The sequence below is a fragment of the Electrona antarctica genome (assembly GCF_951216825.1).
Source record: "Electrona antarctica genome assembly, chromosome: 7".
Lineage (NCBI taxonomy): Eukaryota > Metazoa > Chordata > Actinopteri > Myctophiformes > Myctophidae > Electrona > Electrona antarctica.
The window spans coordinates 41,235,439-41,252,820 of NC_136812.1; the positions used below are offsets into that span (position 1 = coordinate 41,235,439).

At 42.7% G+C, this 17,382-nt stretch overlaps 1 protein-coding gene across 1 annotated transcript; it reads right to left on the reverse strand.

The window, feature by feature from the left end:
• Window positions 1–403: 403 nt before the first annotated feature.
• On the reverse strand, window positions 404–15,392 carry klhl26 (kelch-like family member 26). The gene is made up of 8 exons (XM_079504906.1): window positions 15,132–15,392; window positions 10,496–10,681; window positions 9,438–9,573; window positions 8,648–8,902; window positions 7,601–7,792; window positions 6,349–6,699; window positions 4,973–5,135; window positions 404–4,590 (listed from the first exon to the last, which is right to left on the reverse strand). Exons 1-8 carry the CDS (start codon window positions 15,179–15,181, stop codon window positions 4,106–4,108), a joined length of 1,818 nt encoding a protein of 605 aa, XP_079361032.1. The 5' UTR covers window positions 15,182–15,392; the 3' UTR covers window positions 404–4,105.
• Window positions 15,393–17,382: the final 1,990 nt, after the last annotated feature.

Sequence of the window (17,382 nt, forward strand, 5' to 3'; positions counted from 1 at the left end):
CGCCAGAGCGCTAAGTTGCAGATCGGCCTTACCCTGCTACGACATGTCTGTGTCCATAACGCCATATGAGTCACAACCGTGCATCTCCCCTACAGACATAATACTAAATACGTATATTAGCAGCCGAGTCATCATTCTTATGGTACATCTTTGTCAATACTGTTACGAGAAGAGCAGCAGTGTCACTAAAATAAAAATGACCCTTACTGTACTTTGCCAAATGATTACTTTTCCCAGTAGCTATCCACTTGTATCCCCAACCTCCAATCTAAATGTTTCATGCAGTTGACAAAACCTTTGTGCTACTTTATATGCACAGGTATAGAGACAGACGCATGTGCATCACACAAGACAGTAGACTAAAAGACGAACACTGTAGAGTAGACTGACAGACAGATCTACATAAATGCACACAAAGTTTAATATAACCACTTAAGCCCTATATACTTCCTCGTTCGACAAACAGCTAAATTAGCAGACCTGCAAGCTAACTTTATAGATCTGCTATTTTTAAAAAGGTTTAACACTCTAGATACTTTTGTTCGCATACCATGAAAGTGGTTAATGTAGCTGCCAAAAAGTTGTAAAATGTACTTTTTTAACAGCATACTTTGTCATGTTGATCAAGTAGCAGTTTAGTGTTATGTGCAGAATGAGCATTGTGTTAAAAAAACGCTTACAAAAAGAACCCAACTGTGCAACAATATCCTCATCAAGCTGGAAAACTGTTACATGTTATGCCACTGCATTACCATATAAATAAAGCAATATGCTGACATGATATACATTAAAATTCACTTATATGAAGAACATCTCCAATTAGAGTCTTTGGGGTGTCTTGAACAAATCAGCAAGGCAGTGTCTACAGAAAGTACATTGATACAGTATTTGGCTGCGGACTCCATCTGAAAAGAGTGTGCCAGAGACCCCCATAAGAGAAGATTGAGTTGGAATAAAAAGTTGGATATACTGTACCAAACAAGGTATTCCAAGAAGTACTTGAAGAAAGAAGAAACGTGTCAGATTCATCACATTATTGATGCAAACCTATCCGCTGTCGACCGGATCCGAAAACTGCAAAAGGAGTTGACCTCAGTCTACTCCGACCGTCTGCATAGGAAAGTGACATTGATGCGCGACACTCCTCTCCTAAAAGTCAAATTACTGGTATAAAAATGAATAAATAAATAAAAGAAATGCTGGACGCCGAGAGCACGGAAGTGCGATGCTCGAATATATCTCCAGCGCGTCTTTATGCTAGAAATGCATGGCAGCTCAAAAATAATAATTAGACCCTTAAAATGCAGTACAATCAACATGTCCAAGCCAACATTCTATTAACACCTTTGCACAGCAAAAATGCTAATTAAACTTATAACAATGTGAGAAGATAAGAGTATTTGTTCCAAAATAACATATCCAACATTTGGAAAATTTGACATCTAATCTAAATTACATACTGAATCTCCTGGAAGTTGCAGAATGATTGAGAGATCTCCCTCCCCCAATGGATATATAACTTCAATAGAACTGTATATTGTGACTTGCTAACTTGTCCATGGTTGGCGCTATTCAGTGTGCGAATGTTAAATTCTCAAGGGCATTTGCACGTGAACTAATGGAAAGGTTTTAGAGCTTACATACATTCCAACCATGAATCCATTCCTACACACATACAGGGCACATTGCACAGTCTCAGCTTCAGCACAGCTTTCTGCTTGGAGTTGAGCACTTTCCTGTTTGAACACCTTGATTTATTTCTGGATATATAATAACCTCAGCTGTCAAAAATGACAGTGGTTCCCAACCTGTTCTGGATCAGGGTCCACTTGAAATCTGAAAAGCAATCACAGCCCACCCATCTGACCTCTTAATGGCTGCTTAAGTGGTCAGGCCACATGCATTTTCAATGATAAATCAGTTGTATTTTGTGTTCTGGTCCCAGCTATCAACAAAACTCATAGTACACTTTAAGTTCCTATTTATCAGTATAACAATGAAAACAGGATTTAAAGAAAAATACCATGACTTTTTCCATTTAAATACTGTTAATGTTATATTAAAATCTTAGCGTTTTGCCTGGCTGGCTCTATTGGTGCTTGTGTCTTAGCTGATGCTGTACAGTCAGGAGGGACTTGAGGGCATGGAGAGCAAAGATGTTATTGGCTAGTCTGCACTCATCGCATTGCAGTGTTTTGCCAATTATTTGAAGGCCAACTTGCTATATCCTCTGCGGCCCACAGGTTGGGAATCAATCACTGGTATAAAGAACTCTGCACAAACGTTATGTTGCTCGCCATAGCATTCATTATACTAACCTCAGCCATAGGAAGGAAGATTGTAACGATACACTGTATAGAATACAAGTTCAATTGTTTGGTTACTTTTCATGCCCTCACATGTACATATAAACAGAAGAAAATAAGGAAATAGAACACGAACAAGAATACGGCAACAGCGTGTGAAATGTTCACAACAAAACTGTGTTGACTCAACACTCAGCAGCAGCACATGAAACCAAAACCATCACAGTTGTCAGGTCGAGCCCGTTCTCTTCAGGGAACGTACTGTACAGTGGATACTAATGGCTTTAATGTACATAGACTGTATGGTAAGTTATGTCTTCTTCACCATAAGCGGCATAGTTGTCGACCGATGCAAATCACGCAATATTCGAATTTCACGACCACTCAACATCTAATCGCAAGGTTTTATCCTTTTGATATAGCATACATTCTCACCATTAAATAGTAGTTGTAATATGAATAACAAATGAGAATGTGTCGTGATTTACATTGTTTGAATATGTACTATGCAACTAGTACTGTATGTTAATGTGTGCGTTCTTATTTCTTTTCGTCCTGCATAAATGCAAGCTTTGTTGAGGGTGTATACTTTCGTTCACAATTGATGGCATCTAGTGCTTTCTCTTGCCCTAAAAATGTATCTTAAATGATGTACTGCCTCTGGTGACTGAAATTCTCCCTGCAGGCTCAATGAGATTGTATCATATCGTTGCTGTCAGGTTGAAACCTTGTAAGTCCAAAATTTTGGGACTTTATTTTATAATTTAAAATAGTGAAAATCTACAAGAACAGTAGCTATTTTCACTACTTTTGTGAGACACTCTTGTGTGACAAAGTGGGGTATTAATTTATGAAAAACTGAGCGGTGCAGGGTGTGTGTGTGTGTGCTGCAGTGGTCAATGGGCGAGTGTGTGACGGCTGCTCAACAGTACAACAGTACATGTGTCCATGTAGGTCCGTACTCAAGCGGACTTACATGGACACATACATAGGGACACACATACGTAGCTGTTCATTGGTGCTGTTATGCACTGCTTAAAAATGTTGTTACTTAAAGGGCCACTTGACCATTTTGCAACCAGATCTTATTTGAATGATGTTTGGGAGACAAGAAACACATTTCTGGGATTTTTATGTGGTCTGTGTTTCTGTGATGTCAGAGACGCTGGTCTCACTGCTGGATTACTACAATGACCATAATGCTTTGCTGCACTCACCCCACCTTGTGGAAAGGGGGAGGGCTGTCTTACTGAGACAACATGTAGTCCAGGAAGGAAGTGAGACCAGTGTCTGTGACTGTGACATCACAGACGCTTTGATATACTAAAATATCTAAAAACACATATTACCCACATAAAAACCCCAGGAAAGTGTTTCTTGTCTCCCAAACATCACGGGTGAAATGGCCCTTTAAGGTGAGACATAACATCACTATCTATGGAACCACTCGTCCTAAATTGAGATCGCATTTGTCAGGTGGACACAAGCCCCCAGTAAGGCTATCCAACGTTGAAGCTGCCCCTACCTACTGGCGAAAAGTGGAACTGCAGCACGTTCATGGAGGTGGACGGACGTTCAGTGACGCCATGTGAGTCATCCCGGACCTCAAATTTGAGATCCGGGCTGCTCTTCCGCTCGCTCGAGCCATTGAGTTATAATGGTACTTCTGGCAGTCTTCCGGGTGCTTCAAAACACCACTGAGCAACTTCAGTTGAAATGAATAGCAGGGGCGGGGCTGTCGCTCCCGGTCCTCCCTCTATCCTTTATAACTCTATGGGTGGACGTGAGAGGGGGGGGACTCAACGCTGAGTGGTCGTCTGTGGAAGTATGATGGGCGTGCACGCGATGCCCGCAAAGGACTCTGGGAAGTGCATGTCCCTCTCCCACTCGTCCGTCTCCGTGTTGTACACCTGCACAATGCTCGTCACGTTGTTCAGGTGCCAGTTGTAGCCCCCCACCACGTAGATCCTGGCGTCCAGCAGGCAGCAGCCCGCCTCCGACTGCCCCGTCCTCATGGGGCTGACCGTGGTCCACTGGTCGCTCTCGGGCACGTAGTACTCGAGCGCCAGCACGTCAAAGCAGCGGTCCACGTGGTCCATGCGGCCCCCGAGGGCGTAGATCCGCCCGCGGGCGCCGATCATGGAGTGCAGCACCCGGGGCTCGTTCATGGGGGCGCGGAAGTCCCACCGGTCGGCCGTGGGGTCGTAGCAGTGGAGGCTCTTCTTGTCGTCCAGCGAGACGCCGTAGCCCCCCGACACGTAGAGCTTGTCCCCGCAGGCGGTCCCTGGCATGGCAACGTGGGAGCAGCGACAGTTAATCGATAGTGTCGTGAATGTCATGGCATGTCATTATAGGAGAAGAGGTGAAACGCTAAAGAAAGAAAAAAGTAGTGAAAGTGAAAGTAGCAGATCTAACCTGCTTGTGACGCCACGCGTTTTGAGGTTGTTAGATCTGCTATTTTCCCTGTTATTTTGCTGAGCGACAGTATTAAATAACGTGTGGGTAATCGATTGATTGATATATTAAAATATCTACACGCATGTATACTGTAATTAATTCAATATTTAAAAAAAAAACATGCTTTGAAGTTCTCGATGAGTCGAGTAAATAGAAAAAGTAATTGTTCTATATATCACTAAGTACATAATGGATAGTTGCTGCCCTACCTGCGTGACCCCAGATTCTGCGCTTCAGCGGCTCCACATAAATCCACTCATTCTTCTTGGGGCAGTAGCACTCCACCGACGACAGGCTGCCGGACCGGTTGCGCCCCCCTGTGGCATACAGCTGTCCATGCAGGACATTCAGCTGGAACTGGATCCGGCCCTCCTATACACAATAGAGGCAGGGGTGCAATAGTTAAATCGAATTAATCTATTTCAATTATGAAAGAATATAGAGGTATTTAAAGGTAGGGTAAGTGATCGTCTGTGGTTAAAATAAGTGTTAATAGTTCTATATTATTGTCTCCACCAGGCCGAAGGCATGGGGAGAGAGTATGTTTTGCACTCCGTCCGTGTGTCCGTGTGTGTGTGTCCGTCCGTCCTTCCGTCCGTCTGTTACCAGCTAATCTCCGGCACCGTTAACCCGGTCGATGCCAAACTTTGCACACACACTCCCTGGATGCCAACGATGAACCTCTGCCCCACATTTTCCAGAACGGCCTGTTATAGCGCCACCATGAGGCAGCTTTTCACATTTTTTACCTAAAACTGCACCGATCTGCGTGAAACGTTGCATGCACACTCCCTAGAGGCCAAGGACAAACCGCTGACCAGCATTTTCCGCATCTGCCTTTTATAGCGCCACCAGGAGGCCGACTTTTGTAAAACACATTTTTTGATATTACTCCTCCAGATTCTGTTACACACTATCTCTATGGTCATGTGCTCAAGTCGGATCTGTCCGATATTTCAGATTCCATCCTAATTGGCTATAATTAGCTTTCACAGTTTGCAAGATTGCCCCGTTTTGAACAAAAGCCTCAAATCATGAACGCAGCATGCAATTTACGTGAAATCTTTCACACATTTTCTTACTAGGCTGAGGAATATATCCCACCCTTTTCACATTGGCCTGTTATAGCGCCACCAACAGGTTGATTTTTGCAAAACACATTTTTGGAACAAAATGCCTCAAAAACATGTTTAAATTAATCCTAAACATTTTGCCAAACATCTCACACAGTCCTATCCTCCTGGTGGAGACCTGTGCCCAGAAGGGCACTTTTTCTAGTTAGTATTTGTTTTAAGAAACTTTTTCTGCCTCTTTATTAAACAGAAAATGCATTTTCAGGTCAAGACACCAATTCTATCCAATCAGGATACAGAACTCAGACAGAATAGAGATTAAACAAGTGAAATTGGAAGTGATTGTTTTAATACAAAGAATATCACTTACCTTTTACATTAACAAAGTAAACAAACTATAACTTACTGCAAGTGGTTAACCGTTTTGTTGATGCAGTATATGAAACAAAATGCCATTATGTCGATTGATGGAAAAAAGCAATCGACAAGAGTAATAGCGGATGGTTAACTACCTGCAGGGGCGGGACGCGCAGCCACTGGCTCAGGTGCGGGTCGTAGCGGAAGCAGCTGTCCACCGCGCCCTCCCCGCTGCGGTACTGCAGGTGCTGCCCGCCCACCACGTACACAAAGTTGTCCATCACGGCCACGCACGCGTGGCTGCAGCCCGTCTCCATCTCCGTCAGCTCCTTGAACTGGCGCGAGGCGGCGTCGGGGAGGTAGTAGACCTTGGTGCTCACCGTGCGGTCGTTGTCCGTGTACGGCGTGCCGCCGAAGGTGATGAGGGACATGGTGTCCGAGCGGATGAGGGTGCGCGGCGAGCGCATCTCGTGCTGCCGGAACGGCAGGATCTGGTAGTTGAACGCCTACCGGGGATCAGAAGAATGGGAATCGTATTTAAGTGCCTGAAATTATTTTTTGTGCAAGCTCATTTGTAATTTTCAGGGGGGGAAAAAGGGAGGTTGGGGGTTATGTACAGTAGGTTAATCGTATAATTTACATAATAGAGATTTTTATAATCGACTAAATAAAGATAGATCTGCCATATATCCTTTTTCTTCAATCATTTCTTTAATTAGTTGTAATCGAGGCAAAAGTTTGAAATAATCGTGATACTGATTCAAAGTCATATCACCCAGCCCTGGTACTGTACATACACACAGCAGCAGTACAAGAGGTTAGACATAAACGGTGTAAAAAGCAGCAGGTTACTGTACATCAGGGGTCGGAAAGTAATTTAAAAAACCCGGAACCTTATATACAATAATAATAACTAACTACCTTAAAAATGTTTATACATGTGTGTGGTCTAACAATAGATAGAAAACCATGTGGAATTAAATTATACAGGTGCAGACCGCATCCTTGAATGTGGCACTTAAGAGGATTTTTTGTCCTTCAAAAAGTTTCAAAACACTTGAAATGGCGAATGAGAGTAATGGTCCTAAAACAGAGAGAAACAATCTATCATTTAAGGCATTTTCACCCAAAAGTCTCGAGAGAAAAGTTGACAGTGAAAACAAAATGAACTATTTGTTCATCCTACCCGCCGGTTTCATCAATTCAACGCTATTGCTGGCTAAATCCTACCTGGACTGTCAGTCAGCTATTGGAAATGATTTACAAAATAATTTGTCAGGCCAGATATTTTCGCTGGCGAGTTCTGGCCCACGGGCCGCCTGTTGCCTACCACTGCTGTACGTGCATGAGGTTCGTTAGACATAATGTGCTGCAGAAGGTGGCATGGCAATCGGTGGGTCCACATACCTCCAGAAGGTACTGCCGACAGCGCTCGTCCTCCACCATGATGCTGACCGTCTGGACGCTGTCCACCAGCTCCGACGAGCGCATGAGAGGGAAGCGCACGTATCGGAGCACACTGTCCGCCTCCTCCCGCCGAGACTCGTCATGCTGAAGCCAGCGGACGGAGGCGTGGAACAAGTCGATCTCACTGCAGTTCTTTAAAGGCAGAGCCACAGATCATTTGGTATTCTCATAGAGTCATAAACAATAAATATGCTGTATAAATGTTGGAAAAGGGGCACGGGCAGGGAGGGTGTTATGGGTCATTGCATCATGTATTCCTACGGGCTGGGGCGGCAGTGCGGGGCGGCACCTGTCAGCAGGGATTGTTAGGCGGGAGGATTAGGATGAAGGCCCTACGTCCTCCTGGTGGGGGCTCCTCACTGGCAGGTGAGTCAGTAGGATACAACAGCAGTGACAACACAGAAATGTGTGTGGGGAGCAATTCATTGGAATAACGACTAAATTGGGGAGAAAAGGGGGGTAAAGAAAATTGGCTACTATAAAAATGATTTGTAAAAAAGGGGAAAAAAGGTGTATGAACAGTTAAAGCCCCCACCCCCTCCAAGTTACATGGTAAACTCACCGTATAAACATTCAAGGATATGTGCACTAACCTGGTAAACCACCCTGGTCGAGTAAATTCACATTATAATGTGTCTTCTGCAGACCGGTGTGGCCCCAAGCTCTGGGTGCAAAACGCCCACACAGCGCTCTGCAGAAGACACATGATAATGTATTGTGAATTCACATGACCGTGATAGTTTGCCAGGCTATACGTGCAGACCAACATACATATCATTTTACCTTTTATAGTAGCGAGAGCTTCCAGAGCAATGCAAATATGTCCGTCAGATACTTAGTTTATCCTGTTGCGCACTCCTTTTCTTGACTATTTTGAGATACCTTTTTTGATTTGCTTCAGTACATGCCTATATGACTGACCTGTGAGTATGTAAAAAAGAAAAGATACTTAAATATCTTTGGTTGTCCCAATATCTGTTGTCCTACCTTTAATGTGTTACTCTTCAGGAAGAAGACGAGCCGCTCCATGGGGAGGTGGAGGAAGTCCTCCTCCTCGGCGATCTGCAGGAAGTGTCGGCAGGTGAAGGCGTCCACGGACTCCTTGAGAGAGGCCAGGTTGAAGGTGGTGGCCATCTGGCCGATGTTCAGACACGTCTCCACGCTCATGGCCGACTTGAGGAACTCCTCGCACAGCTCCACCACCGGCACCATCTGGAGGAACACGGCCGCACCCAGCACGTCCTGAATGGACGACAGGTGCAACAGATAAATATAACGAATCCATTTAGTCAATTGATAATAAATAGTCTATTTCGTTATGGGTGAAAAGTTTAAAAAACACTAGTATTGAAAAACAGCCCGGATCTACAACCTCATAATGCAATGTGGTTTTACATCTGACCTTTTCAAATTTTTTGCACAACACATGGACTAAAATAAAATCTCACAACAAATAAAATCTCATGACTGAAAATGTTTGTATGACTATGACCAAGTCCTAATGTGCTATTTGTAAAACAGCGCCGTGAAAGGAGCCCCCCGAGCTCTCAATGCGTCACAGACACATTGAGAGCTTGTAGATCGGCTACAGTATATTCGCTGTGCAACATGCGTCCATAGAAGGCTTCTATTCAAATGACTGAAATCAGTTGTGGCGACTGAGAACTTTAATCCAAATAATATTGTACAATCATGCTACTTGATTATGCGATTAATCAGAAAAAGGAATCAATAGAATAATCGCTGAGAAAATAATGGATAATTGCAGCCCCTATACCTGAATGCAGTCCAGGTCCAGGGTGACCTCTGCACTGTAGGCAAAGTCAATGATGTGTTTGAGGCCTCGGGCTGACAGGCCCTTCAGCTCTATGGTGTCCTGGTTGGACTCCCTCATGCCTCCGGTAAACATAGCTCTGCAGCACAGGTGGAGATGGTGATGGAAGGGAATAGGAGATAGGACGTTGATGGGATAAAGTAGACCTTTTAAGCAGTTACCATTACTTTGTGCTCAAGCAAGGTCACAGAAATGTTTTCTATATACTGTAGGTGTCTGAAAAAGTAAGACACATCAGAGCTCTCCAGGACAGACATGACAGCGCCGGCCTGCGCTTCAAAGGGTGCCCCGACCAACAGACTGATATGATCGATTGATTTGGTTCGTGATGTAACAGGTTGTACTTGCTTTCATCTATGTAATTTGCTGTTCATACTCAAATCACATGGACCATTCATTTTGGGATAAGTATGCAGGGCAATCGTTAAAATATGCCCGTTATTATGATTCGATGAGTTATGTTTACAGCCTGTTTATTAGACTATCAGGTAACCCTTGAACAATAACGACGCATCATGACGTGCAGTAGATCACTTTACAGAGATGTCAAACGATCTAAATATAATAAAAAAGTGGTTCTCATATACGTAGATACGGTTCAGATTGAGACAATAGAGTTAGCTCACCCAAGATATTTGTGAAAAATAGAGAACAGCTATAAGAGTTAGACATGGGGGAAACAAGTCATTGTGGCTTTAAAACAAAATATACATTTTATTTTTCCCCTTTTCTCCCAATTTAGTTGTTAATGCCAATTAATTCCTCCCCACACAATTCTGTGACAGGTGTCGCCCCAGCTCGTAGGAGCTGCGAAAGTAGCGAAAATAGAATTATAGAAATATTTATCCAATCAATGATTATTAACAAGAGCTTGTGGCAACATAATAATATCCATTCGGAACACAGGTTCTTTTTTTTTTTCTTTTTTACAATTCAAGTCTTTAAGAATTTGGACATACAGGTTTCCACCCGGCCGACAGCGGCGATAAGTGACCTCTTACCTGAAGTAGTCGCTGCAGGAGGCCAGCACAGCCTTGTGGACATGGAATTGCTCCTCGTTGATGGACAGCACCACGTCCAGCAGTTGTCCCTGGTCTCTGAGGACCGCCAGGCCCCGGAGCAGCGTGGCGCTGTGGCTGGGTGCCGAGAACGTGCAACGCAGTGTGCTGTTCTTGTTGTTAGCCATACTGGAAGACAGAGAGAGAAGCCCTCCCGTCACGTCACTTTCAGGGATTCGTGTCAATTTGCATCTCTTAACTGTAAATGCTGTGTTCACAGGACTACCGCTTTCCCGGACACCCATCGGGTAGAAAAGTCCGGATTTTCAATGGAAGCCAGCGACAAGAAGATACAAAGCAGTGTCCAACATACAGCAGCTGCTACTAAGTCTACAAAGCTGCAATCCAAGTTGAGCTGGCTTCAACTGCAGCTACAAAGCCATTTAACTATTTGCACTCACCTTCTCTCTTCACACAATTCCTGCTTGTAATAGAGGACAACAAATTATTTACATCGTCAGCCAGGCAGTTTTGTGTTCTTTTTAACCCCAGGGTTTATATTTTACGCATACAATACGCATGCTGATGACAATGAGTGTGTTGATCAACACTTCAACAGCGACGACGCGACAGATAAAGGCATCGCTTTGTATCTTTGCCAGTGTGAACGTTGTTCTGAGAAGGTGTCGCACACAAAAAACAGCAGACCTACAAGCTCACTGCTGTTTTCCGGGCTCTGTGTCGTTCTATGCCGAAGCATCAATTATTAGGCGCGATATTTCCCTTTTTGGGCGTTCAACTGACACTCTCCACCGGAGTGAGTGACATCTGAACAAAGCATGTGTGAGTCACAGCAACTGAGCTCTTCCCTTTTTCTCAGATGTTTTATGAAAACACGACAATGCAATGCAGTGCAATACTACTCTGAAATCTTTGTCATCTCTTCAAAAAGATAAAAAATAACTTATTGTAAATGGTAAAATATGATGCATTTATATAAGACCTCTATCCATGCAGAGTACACTGCATGAAAGACACAAACCTGCTCATGGGGAGCAGTTAGGGTTAGTTCCGCGTCTTGCTCAAGGACACGTCCAGTCTGTGACATAACATGCTGGTAGTCTATGTGATGAAAAGGTGCATACACAGATGTGTGAACAAATTAAATAAGCGTTTTTAAATGTAAACACCAATATTACAACAATATTTTAACTAGCTTTTACTGCAGAACCCACTGTCTCAGTGCCACATGACGCCTTTGGACGCCTGCCCCTGGTGGCCGCGAGTGCCATTGGCACCTTTGGACGCCTTTTCGAAAAAAAGAAAAATGGTGTTCACCAGGTGGCACTGAATGAGTTAAAAATCATTGCCGTCCATGTAGACTTCAAACAATATCATATATCATCTCCAAATAGTTTTATGAGGGAAGCAAAAAGACAACATCAGTGGACAACTGTCAGTGTCAGTTTTAAAGATGCAGTACGTGATTTACTTTTGTTAAAAATAAGTGTTAAATGTGTGTATGTGTATATATTCTCAGTGATGTAAATAGGTTTTCAATACAATGTGTCCTGGAACCCATGGGTGGTCTTTTAGATGGGTCCCAGGGGCACCTGGGAGGGACGCATCTGTTGTTGAGTCCTACTTCAACGACGTTAGAGTACAGTACTGACTACTGAGTACAGTATTGCATTGCATCCCAGGGCCCCCAGAGGGTGACATGATTGCGTCCTCTCTCTATTTAGTGAGTCTATGGCCCTCATTTATCAATCGAGTGTAAAATCTGCCCCAAATTCGAGTGTAGGTTTTGTAGTACACCCACGTCGCCACGGCATTTATAAAGTGATCTCATACACACACACACACACAGACGCACGCACGAACACCTGCATGAATTAAATAAAGCTGTATGCCTACCCTGTCTGTTTCCCTCTCACCTCGCTTGCCTTGCTGTCATGTCCACGCACGCACGCACGCACGCACGCACGCACGCACGCACGCACCTCAAGGCTACATGACACATTGCATCGCCATGAATGGAATACGTTTGTAGGCTAGGCCTATATTAATTTTACCCATTCGTGCGCAGTGCACGGCGAGTGAGTGAGTGAGTGAGTGATGCCTGCATGAGAGATAGCATGTCTTCAAGGCAGTCATAATCAACGTTTATGGAGTGATTTGATCATTGATGAACGAATCATAAACATATGGATGAAGGCTTGCATGTGTGCTGGTATGTGCTGGCGACGCACGCCGCGGTCCCGTCCTCCCGACTCCCGAAAATGATCTTGCTTTTATCTGAATGACTGTCAAAGCACTTATTTAAATGGTGAATGATTAAGCCCCTTACGCCTATAGCCTACAATTGCAAATAGGCAAGCTGTATGCTTGTCATTGTCACTTGGAAATAAAGGCGTGCCGCGTGCAGTCCATTTATGCCTAATATAATATTTTATATAGGCATCTGATGTCACGAGCATGCGCTCCCAAATCACTGTTTGATTAAACACAAACTAGTACATTGTAAACATGTTATATTGTTTTTTTAATTGCGCGATTTTAATTGCTTGTAAAGTTGGAAATCTCTCTTTTTATTTTTTTTACATGTAGGCCTATAGTTTTAACTTTTATATTAACATAAATATGAATACATGTTTAGATGCCTGTGACAGCCGCTCAACTGGTCAAACAATGCTGCTCCGCTGTTCTACGACAGAAAAACAGATGAGGACAAAGCCTACGACAGCTCCCGACCTGACGTGATTTTTGTCCTGGCTCACGATCAAGTTCAAGGTTTTGCGGAAATGGTAAATGCCGAAAATTGCGGTAATTTTGGCGTGCACCCATATTTTGGCGTACGCACGGTTGATAAATGAGGGCCTAAGGATGCAGGCTATTTACATCTATCTGACAACAATCAACGCTAGTAAGGGATGCCGCCGATTAATCGATTTTCAAATTAATAATCGGAGTCTCCGAAATCGATTTTAATATTTCATAATCGAAAATCAAAAAAAATAATATATATATATATATTTTTTAGCCAAAATATAGGCTAATAAGTAAGGCTGCATGATATATCGAACAGGTACCTTCATCACAGTGGATAATATAAGTATAAATCAAGTTGAGCAAAGCCACTCTTCTCTGCCACTCTCTCTAACAGACACAGTTAACGATCGCTTGTTAAGTGCCTGCCAGACAGACAATCAGATGAAATGAAGGCAGTTGTAGAGTAGAGTGTAGACTTGCATGCACTCAACATATAATGGTGGGGGGGGGGGAATTAATCGATTATTAATTGGCAGAGCTGTCGATTATTCGATTTGGCTGATGGTCACTTTGAGTGTTTGTACAGTAACACACCTCCCTGTCTCTCTGGCTCTTTAGTAAACAGAAAATGCATTTTCAAGTTGGGATACCAATTTTATCCAATCAGGAGAGAGAACTCATACAGCATGCAGAGAGTGAACATAAACAAGTGGAATTGGAAGTGATGACACAAAGAAATGAGCAGACAAAATATAAACTGGATGAAATTGGCAACCCATGTATTTTCTGTGTATTAGCGAGATGGGGAGACCGCAGTTATTGAACATTATTTAGCAACAATGATTACTATCTGAATAGAGCTTTAATATTTTCACACAAAAATATTTTTGTTTAAATCCCCCAAAATATATCAATACTATTATAACCAATTTCCTAATAAAGTTTGGTTAATGTAGTGCTCATATTCTGTTTCATCATCTACTTATTATCTAAAACGGTTCAGCAGCTTTATAGCCTACAGTATGAGTATAGGTCATTGTTGCAGAGTCTATCTCTATGCACAAGCATATCAGTTTACTGGATTAACAGACAATGTCTAATGGTCCCTGGGCGCAGGCTTCAAGTTCAGGTGGTGTACATTTAGTCTGTTAATTAATCATGTCAATGACATCATGTAATTGTAGCTAATGAGTAATAATATTGTAATAATCAGATCATGCTAAAAAATAAAAAAGACAGCCCCGGCCATCAATGGGACAGGGCTTTGACAGTGCTGATAACTACACGCCAGTCATATTTTAGAAGCCTATCAAAGAAAACTACATCCTGAGTATCCCTGGTGATATTTAAATAAACATGCAAATTCACTTAGACGTATGCACCTGCAAAAGGTTATAAGCTACATTTGCTTGCATTATTTGGTGGTGCATATATAGATGATAATGCAATTAGTTTTTATTTAATATATATATATTTTTAAGTAATATGCATGCCATTAGGCCAAATTAGGCCAAACATCCTCGGCGTTTCCTGAAAAGCTGGACTTCTCTCTCCAGGCGTTCGTCTGCAAAGATGTGCGTTAAGGCGCACGGATAGGCTTCCCATATGGCAGTTGGTGGGGTCCCAGCATGGGTCCCAGAGACCCTCAGTGTGCAAATGGAACGAAATGGACCCTTTGGTTCCATGCAGTTCATTCCATTTGCACACTCTCACAGACAGTTATTATTGGGATCCTTGAAGTTGAAATTAAAACGTTTGGCCATATTGAGAAGGTATACAGGGAGGGATCCAAAGAGACCACGCACGGTGCACTCCTGACCCCACCGTGACCCAAAGACACTTTTTTCCCCCTCGGGGACATTCTCACCTGTTCTGCGGATGATTCGAGGCAAAATCCCCCCCATCCGACTCGGCCATCTTCTAGCACAGTGTAGGGTGCATGTAGCATCTTTAGGTGCATTAACAGAAGGTCAAAGGAATAATAAACGCCCCATCCGTCAATAATGAAACGCATCAAGCCAGTAGTTTTTTAGAATGACCACATCGACCGTCTCCTGTACACTGCTGTCTGTCTGTCTGTGGTTTGTTGTTGGAAATGATGACGACTTCCACTTCCTCTCTCGCTGTGTGTGCACGTCATTGGAGCTTAGCTCCTTGCAATGTAGCTTCTCCAGCCACTAAGCGGCGCCAAAGTAGTTACCTTACAAAATCAACAGTCTCAATCTCCCAGTTTGATTGATTGATTGATTGATTGATTGATTGATTGATTGATTGATTGATTGATTGATTGATTGATTGATTGATTGATTGATTGAATACTTTATTAACAGTTTGCAGAAAAAAAGCAAAGGAAAGTACAGTTCAATACAAGGTCTGCTAAGAGGATTTAAAACCCAAGAAAACCTATGGCTTGTTTCCATTGGGGTCCTTCATATTCAATTCATCAGTATATGTATTGTGAAATACACAAAGTGGGGTCCGTCCGGAGACCCCCAGGGGTCATTGGGGGGTTCCCAGGGGGTCCCTCAGTAAAAGTAATGTATCGTCACAATAATTTTAACCACTTTGTCCATTTATGTTGGATATTCCAAAATATCAGATCTACAACGTCACAACGTGTCAGTTCATGCGCCACATTGGAGCTTGTACATATGCTATTTTTGAATATTTTTGGAAAAATATTGAAAACTTTTGAATATCTTTTAATTTCAATAACATAAATCTTCTCTCCATTTTCATATGGGGGTCCGCAGCCAAATACATATCAATTTGGAGGTCCTGAATTTAACTAGTTTGAGAACTAGCCTACTGCATTTGGCCACGGAATACAAAAGAATGTGAGGTCACAACATTGAAAGGAATAGCTCCTGAACACCTCACAAGATGGCACCACTTAAGTTACAGTTACAGACTGTTTAATTCCCTCCCAATATAATCAATATGATCTATTGTCTTTATATGAACTTGAAATGAAATACTGAAATGTCAATAACAAACGAAACAAAACTAGCTGTTATAGAGATTATGAGTAGGACTAGACTAATATATATACACATTTTAAGCTATACAGAATGTGTTAATTGAGTAATATAACTTACACAACACAAATGGGGTGATGGTAGCATTTGGTCTCCCGAGTCCCTGCTCATCCTGGTCTGGTTTGACCACTATTGGTTGATAAGTGGTAACCTCTATGCTACTGTACTGCCTGGAGGTCAAAATTAAAGCTCTCCCCTGAGCAAGCAGACTGGCTCTATTATCTCAATGCTAAAAAAAATAAAAGAAAATGTAATTCAGGGTAGAACATGAACGTTACATAGTGTAACTTTAAGTTAACTTAAGTCTCCTCTGTTATTTTGAGAGCATGTTTGGAGTGAACCATTGCCTAATGACCTCTGAACCAGGCAGTCAAAATGACCATGTGTTGTTGTCAATATAGCTGATGTGTGTTCAAATGATGAACAGAATGTGACCATAGAGAGCAGTACTTTGCAAAGCTTTTAGCTCAAGATCCAAAAGAGAGGAGAGACATAAAAAAGGTCTTGACTCTCTCCTCAAACAATCAAACATTCAGATTGTATTGGGGGGGGGGGGGGGGGGGGGGGTTACTTACTTGTACTTGTGAGTTGTGACCCTGTACCCTGTCCTCATGAACATGTCCATAGCCTGGGGGTCCGCAATCACCATCACACCTCCAGCTTAGAAGTTTGTTTACCTCTGATCAAAGTTAGGAGCCCTTGCATGAAACTTTAGTTACTAAATAGATTTGTACATGTATGTAATTTAGTGTAATGTATTTTAAAATAGCAGACAATAACTCACAACTTGTAGATCTGCTATTTTCTAAAGATTTTAAAACATTTTGAAAACTTGTGAAAAGGGGACATACATGGATGGTACTTTTACTGAAGTAAAGAATGAATGTTGGTACTTCTTTCACCACCACAAACAACCTAAAACGGATGCGGTTTCCGAGGCTACACTCAGCCTGGTGCATTGCTTTCGTTTCCCCTGAAACAGCCTCACCCTGTTTCTAGCTAAAGTGAAACTGAGGTGAAGCTGAACTGGGACATTTTTTATGAAGTGGGCTCAGAGAAATGGGCACTTGAAGTGGGCCC

Coding starts and splice junctions, on each gene's coding strand:
- klhl26 (XM_079504906.1), bottom strand. CDS start 15,181: ATGGCCGAGTCGGATGGGGGGGATTTTGCCTCGAATCATCCGCAGAAC. Junction 9,574..10,495: donor TCCTGCAGCGACTACTTCAG/GTAAGAGGTCAC, acceptor CCTGTGCTGCAG/AGCTATGTTTACCGGAGGCA. Junction 5,136..6,348: donor TGCGCGTCCCGCCCCTGCAG/GTAGTTAACCAT, acceptor TATTGTGTATAG/GAGGGCCGGATCCAGTTCCA.